The following is a 12,478-nucleotide window of genomic DNA, read 5'->3' on the forward strand; positions in this document are numbered from 1 at the left end:
ATGAGACAGTTCAAAAAAATGCCTGCCCAGCCACAGACCTTGGAGGAACAGAGTGGCTTCAAAAGAAAAGAGCTCTGCAACCTTAAGCATCACTGCTACCGAATGAACACCCATGGGAAAGACTCTGCTCACAAGCTGGAAACCAGTTCCCAAACTCTGCATCTGCACCGAGTTTCAGCTCTACGCTAATATTTACGGAAGGCATGCCTTTTGCCCTCTGCTCCCACACTGCTCCTCTCCGCCCAATGGCTTTCTATACGATTGCTTAGCTAGCTCAAGACTCTGTTGTAGGGATCTGCACACGAGGCCCACCTTGTGTTACACCTTTCCACTTGCCTACCACTTTTTCTCACTTGCAATTGGTTTTACAGCAGCAGCAACCAGAAGCAGCTGGAATTCCATCTTCTAGGACAAGCCACGAGGCTGGACTCAGCAACCTTCAGTCACCAGCTGGGGCTCACCCAAACACACGGGTATTTCTAGGTAGAAGCTTCCTCCGGTTCCAAGAAATTCAGTCCTAGATTCCTACCTTCCATTTAGCCCGTGAACCCTTGGGAGCAAGACCTGGTGCTTCCTCAGCATCCTCTTTGGGAGGAGACGACAATACTGTCGATAGTTCAATAATAGCGATCGGCGTGGACGAACGGCCCTTTTATAAAACAGGAGTAAGAAACTTTGCCAGAACAAAAGATTCTACGAGGAATGCGAAAACAGCACTAGACTTGTGCTATCAACGACAAGATAATGAGAAACAGAAAACAAAATATTAAAACCTGACCATTAGCGATCAGTACCCGCTCTTTTCCCTATTCCTTCCTTCATTCTACACTAATGTGAAGCAGAAAAAATGATTGGAAAGTTCCAGAGAGACAAAATGACACGTGCCAAGAACTTCCAGAGTCCAACTTCCTAAAAATGACCAGGAATGTAGTACAAGTCACAGCCAGCCCGTTTGCTGACACGGCCTTCTACTACTTCTTCTGCAGACTGGCAGGAAATAACCTCAACCCATCCTTTACACATTTTTGATGGCCCATCTAAGAGGCAGACTATCCAAATTCTTGGAGAACTCTTCTGCTTTCTGAGAGGCTGCAAGCAACCAGCACACACTTATAAAGGAAAACACCAGTACAACCTCTATCGACACAGCCAGGCCTTACTCCTTCCCTCAGATATTTTCAAGGCCTCCCCCTGTCCCCCAGCACAGGCAGCACTTTTCCATCATCACTCCCTTGCTGCAAACCCCAGGCCCTCTCTGCCTCCTCAGTTGCTTCCTTTGGGTCTCCCAAAGAGAGGTCATCACATCCTCAAAAACAAAATACAGTGAGACCGAAGTTTTCAGAGTCCTTCCTTCCCTGTTCTTTCCAAGAACAGAAAATTATTCTGCACGAGTGAAGGAAGTGAGGTTAACTTTCTGCCTTTACTGGGTTTCAGATGCTTGCCAGGACACACGGCTGTGTAAGCACAACTATTTTGACTTACGTTGCCAGTGGTGCAAGCACTTTTTAGAGCTGGAGACCTGAAACACCTTATGTCACGTTACGACCACCTGACAACAGCGTGCACTTCAGTCTTCCCTCACCTTAACCACGCTCAGAAACATTAAGTCTTCTGTAAGAAATACCCAAAGCCTCGTACTGAAAAAGAAAGGTCTGTAGGACACAGCCACGCAAATTCAGACCCATCCCAACTCCACCATTTTACCAGCCCTTCCAACGCTCTGCTCCGTGCACGGGCTCTTTGGAGCAGGACATTCTCCCCGTCCCTTCTGGGATCGCACAGCGCCGTGGGATCACCAGGGAGCCCTTTGGCACGTCCAGCCCCATACAGAACTGGCGTTCTGCCCCCCTGGGGACCCTCCAGCGGATCCCCAGCCTCGGAACTTCTCCCCTGCACACCAAGCAGCGGCTCCACAGCCCCCGGTGCGGGGCGAAGCCAGGAAGGGGAATAAAAGGTAACAAACCCCGACCCGACCCCGACCCCAACCCCAGCGCGGGGCAGGGCGCGGGCGGCTCCTCCCGCACCCCGCGGGGCTGCGGCGCTGGGGGGGCCCCGGGGACGCTCCGGGGGGGCCGGGACCGGGCTCCCCCCCCCGACCCCCCCGGTGCCCGTTGGCTCCGCGCCGCCCCCAGCCCCCCCCCCCCCGCGCTAACGGCCCCTCCCTCACATCTCCCCCCCCACCCCAACGGTCCCAACGGTCCCAACGGTCCTAACGGTCCCCACACCCCCCCGCCCCCCCCCGTCCCTAACGGCCCCGCCGCCCCCGTCCTGCCCTTGCCTGCTGCCCGCAGTGCCCGGTGCAGTGGGCGGAGCGGTGCCCGGCACCCGCCTCCCCTCAGGGTGGCACCGAGCCCCCCCCCCCCCCCTCACCACCGGTCCCCCCCCGTCCCCGCTCCCCCCCCCCCCCCCTCACCCCGCCGGCCGCCGGCCCCGCCGCAGCCCCCGGCCCGGCCCGGCCCCGTCCGGCTCCTCCGGCTCCGCAGCGGCGAGCGGGGCTCGGGCACGTGACAGCGCCCCGCGCCCCCATAGGCTGCGGCTGCCGGGCAACGTGAGCCCGCCCCCTGCCTGCACCTGAGAGGGAGCCTTACGCCGCCGGCGTAGAGGGATGCCGCGCCGCCGCGCAGAGTGCGTAGCGGAGCCCCGCCGGGCCGCCCGCTCCTCCTCCCCTCCCTCCCTCCCTCCCCTCACCGCGGCGGCCTCACGGGGCTGACGTAAAGGTGCTCGACCCGGCCCTACCTGCGGCCGCCGCGCCCCGCGTACCCCGCCTTAGCCCCGGCCGCCGCCCGCGGGGAGCGCTCCCGGCGCCTCAGGGAGCTCCCGCGGCCGTGCGAGGCGGGAGCGGCCGAGCCCGCAGCTCGGTACGCCGCTTGCGTAAAGCCCCTCAAAGAGGGCAGTGTTCCTTACGGAATCTCCGTAACGCCGCCGAGGCGGGCGCTGCACCTGAGAGGCTTCCCGTTGCGCAAGTGGCGTAGGTGCCGGCGTGCCGTGCGCAGGGTACGCAAGCGGCGCGGCGGGGCCTGGCGGAGGCGGCCGCAGGTGCGCGCGGGGTGCCCCGGCCACAGCCCCTCAGAGCGGGGGCGCCGCGGCCCCGCCTCAGGGCGCCCCTGTGAGGGCCGGTCCCGGGCCGTGCCCGTCCCGTCCCCGCCCGGCCGCTCGGCTCGGACAGGGCCCGGCCCGGGGTGAGGTGTGAGGTGAGGCCCCGGCGCTTCCCCAGCCCCTCGGTGGGAGGGAGCGGCCTGCGCTGCGCTGAGGAGCGGGGTGACCGTGCGGGCTGCTCGCCACACGGATCCCGCAGCGGGTGTCAGGCCGTTAAAATCAGGACTTGTGGGTGAGCCTGGGCAGGGTGGGCACCACAAGGAATACAGCGTGCAGTAATACACGTCTTTCTCCTCTAGAAATCAAGACAAAGGCTCACGTTCTCAGTTCAAGTTAGATTTCAGCTGCCCTGTGGTAATTCTTCCCAGCCCCAGACATCTGACGGTTCTAGAGCTCCATCTGCCACGGGCACTAACACAAAGTCAGAGGGAGAGTTCCAGTAATGTGCTTCAAACACTTCAGAGCAGCGCTAGCATGCCGAAACCTTTAGGTATGAGGAGGGAAGGTTGGGTCTGGGTTTTTTTGTTTGTTGGTATGCGTGTCAAAGAACCTCAGTGCTTCTGCTTCAACATTCAAATGGCCAATATCATTACATTTGAGTGCCTCAAACGAGGATATTTGGCCAATAATTTGTGCAAAAATATTATTTTTTCCTCTCAAGACTTGGCACTCCAGGATCAATGTAAGAGACGAATGTTTCCAGAGCTGTTTGCGCGAGTGCTTCAAAATTTCTGCAAGGCTTTCTAGTTTAAGTGTCTTTCAGGCTCAACTTTGAACATATTAGTTCATGGTGATTATACTATGTAATATAATTTCTCACACTTTTCAAAACCAATTTTGCATAGGCTGCAGGGATGAAAGGCAATTGACTGGGGAGTGCCATGCCAAACTAATCAACGTGCAACATGCTGTGCTAAAGCAGCCTGTGAGGGAACTTTGGTAAAAGGCGGTAGTTTTTGGAATTCTGCAGTGCTGAAGATAAGCAGTAACGTTCATTCTAAAGAGAAGTAGAAAACACACGTGTATGAATAACTTTACATGTAATGGGAGGCCTAGCTTGTTCAAACTGAACCGCTGATAGTTTGTAGGCTTCTTTGCAAGGCTGTGGTGTCAAGGGGGTGCTAGAACATTATCTGGTATTTTTGAATTTTCCCAGCATCCCCTAAACAACTGAGGGAATCACAAAGGCTGTAGAGACACAGAGACAAAAAGTGAGCTGAAGCACTTTGCCAGAGGTAACACGCCCAACTCACATAGTCTGGGTTAGAATTCCAAGCTGAGTATGGAAAGGAAACTCACAACCTGAGTACTGCACAGCGATTTCGTCTTTCTCCTGAATGGTCAGACTAGCTGAGGGTGGTCTGACTTGTGCTGTGTAGATTTTGTACTGTGACAAGTATATAATGGGATATAACCAGTTATATGGAAAAACATACCGATCTGAGATGTTAATGTAGAGCACACAGAGTAAGTGACTGAACTCTTCTATTTATTTCAGAGACATTTAATATAGAATTAGCTTGTAAAAATATCCATGCCAAGACTGATTTTACAGCTTGCAGATCTCATATGTGGTTATGTTGCGTTCTGTACATCTGATAATTTTATTACCAGTATTAAATAAAAAATAGAGGAAAGGAAGGGGTTGGTATATAAGACCAACAGTTCTCATGGGGACCAAAACCAACCAAACAAAAGCCAGAATAACAGAGGACCTCTTTGCAAGAAGCTGTTGATAGTTACTGATTTTAAGCTTGGAATGAACCAGGCACTGAGATTCTGTGAGGCAGCCCCATGGGATGGTGTACTTGGATGATCCAGCATCAGCTACAAATGCTACATTGAGGACTAAATGGCTATTAGCTATAGCAAAGAGAAAAATCCTACGTGAGCAAGGATGAAATGTAACCTATCAATTTTCAAGTGTCTGGTATTGTTTACAGACAAATGGGCATGTTCACATAGTGCCTGAGGGAAGAGGCATTCTCTTGTTATAACACAGAAAAGAAATCTCTGTTTGAGACTTGCCATTGTCCAGTGACCCAGTTCTTTACAGGTTTCAAATTCTGCCTTCAGACATATGTACCAAAGTTAATGGGATTTGTGCAAAAGTATCTGAGGACAGACTTTGAATTGGAAAAAAAAAAAAAAAAGCTGTTTGAGGCATATATTTTAGAAATCTTCATAAAAAAAAAAAAAAAAAAACTCTTTATATGTGCAATTAGTTTCTTCAGGTTCTAAGAACTAAAAACAAAAACAACAGAGAATTTGAAAATTAACTTGTTTGACTTTACATCTTTTTAACCTATAAAACCAAATAATTTCATATGCTTAACTTTAATTTCAGTGGGAGTAATGACATTTAATGTGACCGTTTGCATGCTTTGAAGTTTGGCAGTGTCTGAATACTTTCCACACAGGAGACTTGGATTTAGACAGGTGATAAGTTAAGATGATGGTTTGCAACTGCAAAGTATTTTGAAGAAAATACTGAAGTTTGACAAAGCAACTCATCTTTAATGATAAGAATGAAGTCAGAAACAATTCCATATAATGTAAAACAACGTCTAGAGCATTGTTACATCTTGCGTATTTGGTTGTAAGGAGAAAAGTAACAAAGGGAAGTAGAATGCCAAAGGATACAGGAAACAAAGTGGAAAGTCATGATGTCATCTGGCTTCTACAGGAAAAAAAATAAAAGAGCAGAAGGTGAAGGTTAAAGGGTTGTAATATAAGCAGCATGAAGTAGATGGAGAGTGGATTAAAGCTATAGTCATGAAAGGTAAACATAAAACAAAGTCTATCTTTGTAGGGCAACTGTGCAGATATTAAAACCAATATTTCTGCAAATCTGCATTAAAATCAAAAGCTCAGTACCTGTGTAGTCAATTTGTGGTTGTGGTCTGGAGTGCGGGAAGGGAAAAACCAGCATCTCAGAAGAAGGGAGAGAATCAAACAGATGATTTTCTGGGGTAGAGGGTACTTAAAAATCTGAAATCTGTGCTGCAAAACAAATGACAGACGGTATGTGTGAATCTGATTCTTTGTGTACCTAAGTCATTACTAAGTTTGACAGATTACTCGCTAGTATTTTGTGTAATCCTGAACGATAGTTGTTTAGTTGTTTGACTTTGGACTGGAAGCAAAGGAGATAAAATTGTACTGGGGGAAAATTAGACTCCGAGGGGGGAAATCATACAGTGAAATGCGCCACAGTGCTCTTCAGGTCCCAGAGCAGGCTCTGTGGGGTTACATTTCAGAGATCTTTTTAGCGATAGGGATGAGGATCAGCCTGAAAAGCAAGCAGAACTGGAACCAAGTAAGTGGGAAACACTTTCAGGTTATGACTAATGCAATTATTAGAGACTACTGCATGCGCTGAGGTGGATTTAGCTTCAAATAAGAACAGAAGCTATGCCATGTGTGATTGATTCCAGGTTGGGTTACAATTTAGAAGTGCAATTAGTGAGTCATTTGCTATTTTGTATCAATTATTAAAAACAACAAAGGTCTAGGTTAAAAAAAAAAGGTGCATATTCCAGACTGTGCTACTCTACCTGTTAATCTTCTGACTCCACGTCTTTGTTTGATGTCTTAGCTTTGCAGAGTGTTGTGATGTAGTGCTCCTCCTATTAACAAGTGAATTTCTGAGCTCTGTACCAGCACTCAGCATATCAGTCCCTTTGGTCTGCCCCCATCACTGCATCCCTTACTCCTTTTTTTGGCTAGAAGCAGCCCAGGTGAAGTTGTCTGTAGTGAACCTGCACATCAGCAGCTTCCCGAACCAAAAGTGCTTTCATCTTGTCTTTATAGATGCTGTTTAGGACACGGCGCAGTGTAGCTAGTCTTGGGCATCCCAACATCTAGCTGGTTCTGCGGGCTGTGCTGCCGTCAGTCCCCTTGTGCCCTCACTGCCCCCTGGCAGCTGCTGAGCCTGTAACTCCAACTTTCCACTGGTGCTCATGACAAAACGCAGAGCAGTGAACAGCTGGCTTTGAAACTGAGCATGCTTATGCAGACGTCTTTTCTGCTGAGGTTGTTTTGTTGTGGCAGGTATTCCAGATGTGTTGCCTGAGAAATTAAAGCTATGGAGTTAACTTAATACTTTTTTTTTGAAATACCCGTAGTGTCCCCCAAGAGGGGAAAGAGAAATTTTTAGGACTGTTGCAGTATTGCTTATCACTTGCATATGTTGTCACGTGTGAACATAGGTCAATGTGGAGGAAAAAAAAGTAATTTTGATTCTTGTCTCAAAGTGTTTCTGCAAGTTGGTAGAACTTAAATTCTTGCTGATAGTATGGTGTCAGTTCCTACTGAGAGGCAAGTGAGAAGGAGAAGTAGTTACAGGCGTTTGACATCACTCGTACAACAATTGTGGATCTTCAGGGGAAAACAGAAAACATGTAACAACCTTAAATGAGCATTTAATTAAAATTTCTGATAAAGGTGAGGCAGTAATCTTCCGAAGTCTCCTGGTCCTTAGCATCTCTCCCTTGGGAAATGGGGTGTTATTATATGATCTGACTTCTAACATTTGTCTTTTATCATGAAAGGAAGTGCTTTCACCTGTTGCGTGCACAGATAAATATTTTCATGTACATTCGGAGGAAAATTTGTGTCTTTCTAGAGAAATGGTTATACAGTTGTCAGGGTAATGACTTTCAGGGAGGAATGTGATTGGACAAGAGAAAGGAAGACAGCAGTTCAGTGAAGGGTCTCAGTTTGATATATTACATTGTTCTTGGTTATGTTTTCCTTTACCTTTGAAGTTTAGGACAGAAAACCTGCCATCATCCCAGAGTAGCAACGCCTTGGGTGGCCTTTTTATCACTATGTCAGAGTAACTGGGCAGGACCATGCCTCCACTGTAAAGAGACCCTGTCACAGAGGAGGTTTTCCAGGTCAAGATTAAAAGCAAAATATCTATCGTCACGTGAGCCTTTCTACTGCGCCCATATTTTTCTAAATGCTTGTGGCTTATCTTTAATGTTTGTACTGCTATCAAAAATAAACCCAGCTTCCATCTCCGCGGGTGTTGTATGTAACGTCAACACTGAATAGGCTTTTTCATTCTTAAATGCTAATTTTCTTTCCGTTTTCAATCTGTTTCTGGTACAAAAGGTTTTTGTTTTCAGTGCTGTTTTTTTTTTCTCTTTTGTTTTGTGACTGCATGTTTTCTTCTCCCCATATCTGTTTTTGTCTATAGCAGTCTGTATTTTTTGATGAAAGCAATAGCTGAGTGTCCATCAATGACCCTGAAGCCTAGAGCTGGAGTCAGAGTTTGTGTGAGTGCAGCTGGCGATACAGTCATAATAAAAAACAAAGCAGAAGAAAAAAGCTTTTACCAAGATTCATTTTCATCAACAGAAAGAAGAGAATTCTTAGGAATAAAAGTAGTCAGACAAAAATAAAAAGCTTTGAACCATGCTCAGAAATCCGGTCTAAAAGTCTTGCTGTAATGAGGACTGTGGTTATAATGCAGTAGTTTTACAACATCATTAAAAAATCTGTGAGACTACAACAAGAATTCAATAGCATTTGGAAAATGTTCACAGGCTGTACCCTTGGCATAAAATCCTGGCCTTGCTGAAGCTGGTGCGAGTATTTCCTGAATGGAGTGCTGTCCAGATCCAGGAGCTCAGCATGGGGACAGGACAGTTCCTGATATTTATTCATCCTTGAGTAGTAAAACTTTGGAGCAAACAGATGTGGTCCTGTACACCAAAACTTAGATCTGACAAATGAGTACTGATATATATATATTGATATATACATATATATATGTATCTCTCTCTAACTAGAATCATGGGAGAAGACATACCTTTTAATGTTTTACCTTTTTCATGATATTGTGATGTGTTCCTTGTGTTGTATAAACTAGAAGCAGCCTGTCAATGTTTGAGAATATTTACCCAAAATGCTGCTGCTTAACTACCTGGTATTATCATATAAAGTGATAAATGGAGAGAGATCTGCAACAGGTACGGGTCATCTTCCAGACATTAGGTGTGTACCTCAAAATTTCGTAAACTTCGATTGATATCCTGAGGTGTTGTCTAGATGTAGAGTATGCAGTAGCTGGAGATTTCAGTAAGCCTTTACTAGCGAACGAGTTGTGTGTGCTGCTGGAGCAGCAGGAAGATTTGTATGTCTGCGTCATATGAGTTATGTAGGTGGAAATGCTGATCATCAATTTTGAAGTGTATCAGATTTCCCCATTAAGGGAAAGTTGAGCCCAGTCTGTAAAGATGATCCTCAGGGCAGCCCAAAGTGTTTGGTAGGGCAGATACCCTCATGACGATCACACAGCAGCAAAGAAGCTCCCAGGGTTTACCTGCCCAAATGCAAGCCTGAAGCGGTCAGGTTAAGTCATTAGTCTCAGCAGACTAATCAGCTCTAATTTAGAGTCTTCCAACCAGATATGGGAAGGAAACTTTTTCTTCTCCTAAGCCATTTTGAGGAAGCGGGAGCCTGTACAGATGTGGAAGGTGGAGTTACTGTGTAAGGATGTGGAAATAAGTGAATGAAATGTTTAAAAATGTAGAAGACCAATTTCCCTGTTGAGGCTGAAGAGACTGCAGGTTGGAGGCCTCCTTGAGGGAAGACAGTAAAGGACTTTAAAGTCAGACAGGCTGTCTCTGTAACGGGGTAAGGCAGTGGGGCAGGTACTTCCTCTAGGTATGGCAGGACAATGTGCTGGAGTAGGGTAGATGTCATAAAATAGATTAAACCTGAGACATCCAAACAGATATACTGCTGTATTTTCACTAGAGTATATTTTACATTCATTTTCTCATTGTTAGTGCAGCACATCTGTGAGTGTAGAACTGCCTCATGCTGCACGTGGTCTTTGCTCCATGGCTCAGATTTGCCCTGAGGAGCTGAGGGGACCCCGTCCCTGGCAGGGCTCAAGGCCAGGCTGGATGGGGCTGAGGGCGGCCTGGGCTAGCGGAAGGTGGAACCAGATGGTTGTAAAGGTCCCTTCCAACCCAACCCATTCTGTGATTAGAAGATAGATTCCAAGTCCTCAATTTCAGATTGTCTTGCATTAGACTGGGAGAATGAAGGCTTTCGTTATGTCTTGTTTCTTTTTTTTTTTTTTTTTTCCCCAATTAACGTACCAAGTACCTTTGATGTAGATATGTGTTGTTATCCTATTTTTTTTTCTTATTCTGGATACTGTTTGTCATTTCTGCCTCTTACGCTTCGGTGTGCAGTGTCCTATCATTTAACTCAACAAATGAATGTAAAAATGCTATTATACACAGATGTTCATGGAGCTATGACTTTTTATTTATCACACTTGCTATTTGATAACCTACATGATTTTAGCTCTTCTGATTACTTATTTAAGGGCTATTGATCTCTCAGGTTCCTTCTGAGGGGCTGCACAGAACAGTGGATCACACAAATCGCATGATAGCTGCCTGCAAATTCAGGCAAGCCAAGAGACTGCTGTAACAGTGTAGTAACAAGGCAAGTGGCTTATCGCAGGCTAAGTTCTATGTGAAATATTTATGTACTGATTTAAATACTAAAGAGCTGGTGTTCATGTAATACTGGGAATACAGCTATAGGACAGTCCACTGTTGAATCTTCTTAGCAATTTTGATCATGCTTAAATGTTACTGATAATGTTACTCTCCCTTTGCTAATAAAACCCAGGAAAACTTTTCTGAGATTCAGTAAAGGTTTCTTTTAATTTATTTTTGCATATTCACAATTAATCTTTACAGACTAACTAATCACAAGTTTGCTAGGTGATTAAGTGAGATGTGTGAAAAGCAGAAAATATTTTAAAGGATAATTTCCTATGGGGCACTAACAAACGCTCATAGCTTGAAACCAGCATGGTGTATTTGCTGTAGATATTTAGTGTAACAAGGATTCACTGTATGTAAAATTAAACTGTTCTTAAATTACTGGAAAATTGTAAATGGGGAAGACAAAGGAAAGAGGAGATTTTCCTGTATCCTTTCCGTCCTCCATTTTGCATCCTGCAGTTAGTAACCAGCCTGAGTATCAGCACTCCCACTGGATAACAATCTTCCAGGTTTGTGCTGCTTTTACCCTGAAGCATAGCTGTTCTTCCCAAGGGACAGACAGAATGCAGTCAATGCTGCTTCTCTATTCTGTACTCACTAATTGATCTCTGGCTTGGTGACTTCCAGCAAGGTCACAGAATTGGCAGCTAAAAAAACCAACGTCCTGTGGAAAATTTAAAGGGAAAGAGTAGAAGTACATAACACGGGCTGTTTTTTTAATATATATATTATAAATATTTATTTATAAATATAATCAGAGATCCTACAAATAAATATAATTCTGCGGTAGTCTAAAACTTGGATAGAACCGGTACCAGCAGTTTGCCCACTGTGACCTGTTTCTTCGGTTTGTGAGTGATGCCCTCCCCTGAAAGCTGCTCTGTTCTCTCTGTAACTCTGCTTCTGTCTCCGTTCTTACAGGGCATCAGCAGTCTAAGTATAGTTCAAATCCTGTAAAGGTAGAACGATTTCTAAGCAAGTACAGTTTGATCTTCTCCAGTTTTCTTTGCAGAAGGCTTGTCATCATGCTGGTCTTCAGAGACACCCAGGTGTGCTTTCTGCAAAAGGGCTTGAAATCATACTCTGCTTCCTCAGGAACAACTGATTCGTTCAAGCATTTTATTGTTTGAATGGTGATTGAAATTTGGTTAAAACACAAAATACCTGAACTGTCAGTCTCCAAATGCCAGCCTGTATCGCTCATTTAGACACTGTACAAGTAGTGCTCACTGTCTTTGTCATTGTTACAGTAATGCCCTTTTTACAGTGCTCTGAATGCTGGCGGCTGTGCTCAGCAGGTAGCAGTACAATGAGCACAGCCCGTGTTCCAGGGCCACATATGGTCTGTTACGCTATTGAGCCATTCTAAGGATATTTACATGCTTTTTTTTAAAGCTGTATAGCATGCTGCATGTGTCTGGTCTAGCAGAAACATGGGAGAAATGCAAATCAAAAGGTGCATTAGTGAAACATCAGTGCTTACATATATGAAAGGCAGAAGAATGCACAAGGTTTGAGTAAGGGAAATAGTCCAAACTGCATTGCCAGACTGGAATCCTCGGGGTAGAATGAAGGGATTTTATGAGGGGTATAGCAGAGACTGGAAAAGCTCTTTGGTTGACCGGGTGCAACTGGTGTGGGATACATACGGGCATCTTCTGAAAATGTTGTGAAGATACAGATCTGTTGTAGGAAGAAGCTAGAGAGGCTTTGGATGGATGCAGAGGCCAATGCTGTTGGCATCATAAGTTAAGAGCTTGGATACCCTGGTGCTAAGAGCTATATGAATAGGAAACAAATGTTTTATTACCTGGGAACTCCTCCGTGCAGATTTGTGT

General features: G+C 45.9%; 2 protein-coding genes across 15 annotated transcripts in view; one reads left to right on the plus strand and one right to left on the minus strand.

Moving 5' to 3' along the window:
- STRBP (spermatid perinuclear RNA binding protein) overlaps positions 1-3,041 on the minus strand; it is a 66,082-nt gene extending 63,041 nt beyond the window's left edge. For 12 of the 14 annotated variants that reach the window (XR_011089173.1, XR_011089172.1, XM_068657044.1 and 9 more), the window contains exon 1: positions 2,414-2,558. The gene's annotated coding sequence lies outside the window, so the exon portion shown is untranslated. Of the gene's footprint in view, positions 1-2,413; positions 2,559-2,736; positions 2,873-2,904 lie in introns of those variants that run through there. The other 2 variants (XM_068657035.1, XM_068657034.1) reach the window with 2 other exon arrangements.
- Positions 3,042-3,057: 16 nt separating this feature from the next.
- The window catches only part of CRB2 (crumbs cell polarity complex component 2), a 65,399-nt gene continuing 55,978 nt past the window's right edge, over positions 3,058-12,478 (plus strand). Inside the window, exons 1-2 of the mRNA XM_068657014.1 lie at positions 3,058-3,191; positions 3,396-3,586. Of these exons, the coding sequence (XP_068513115.1) occupies positions 3,571-3,586 (16 nt within the window). The 5' untranslated portion in view covers positions 3,058-3,191; positions 3,396-3,570. The remainder of the gene's footprint in view (positions 3,192-3,395; positions 3,587-12,478) is intronic.

Source organism: Anas acuta, chromosome 20 (genome assembly GCF_963932015.1).
Source record: "Anas acuta chromosome 20, bAnaAcu1.1, whole genome shotgun sequence".
Taxonomy (NCBI): domain Eukaryota; kingdom Metazoa; phylum Chordata; class Aves; order Anseriformes; family Anatidae; genus Anas; species Anas acuta.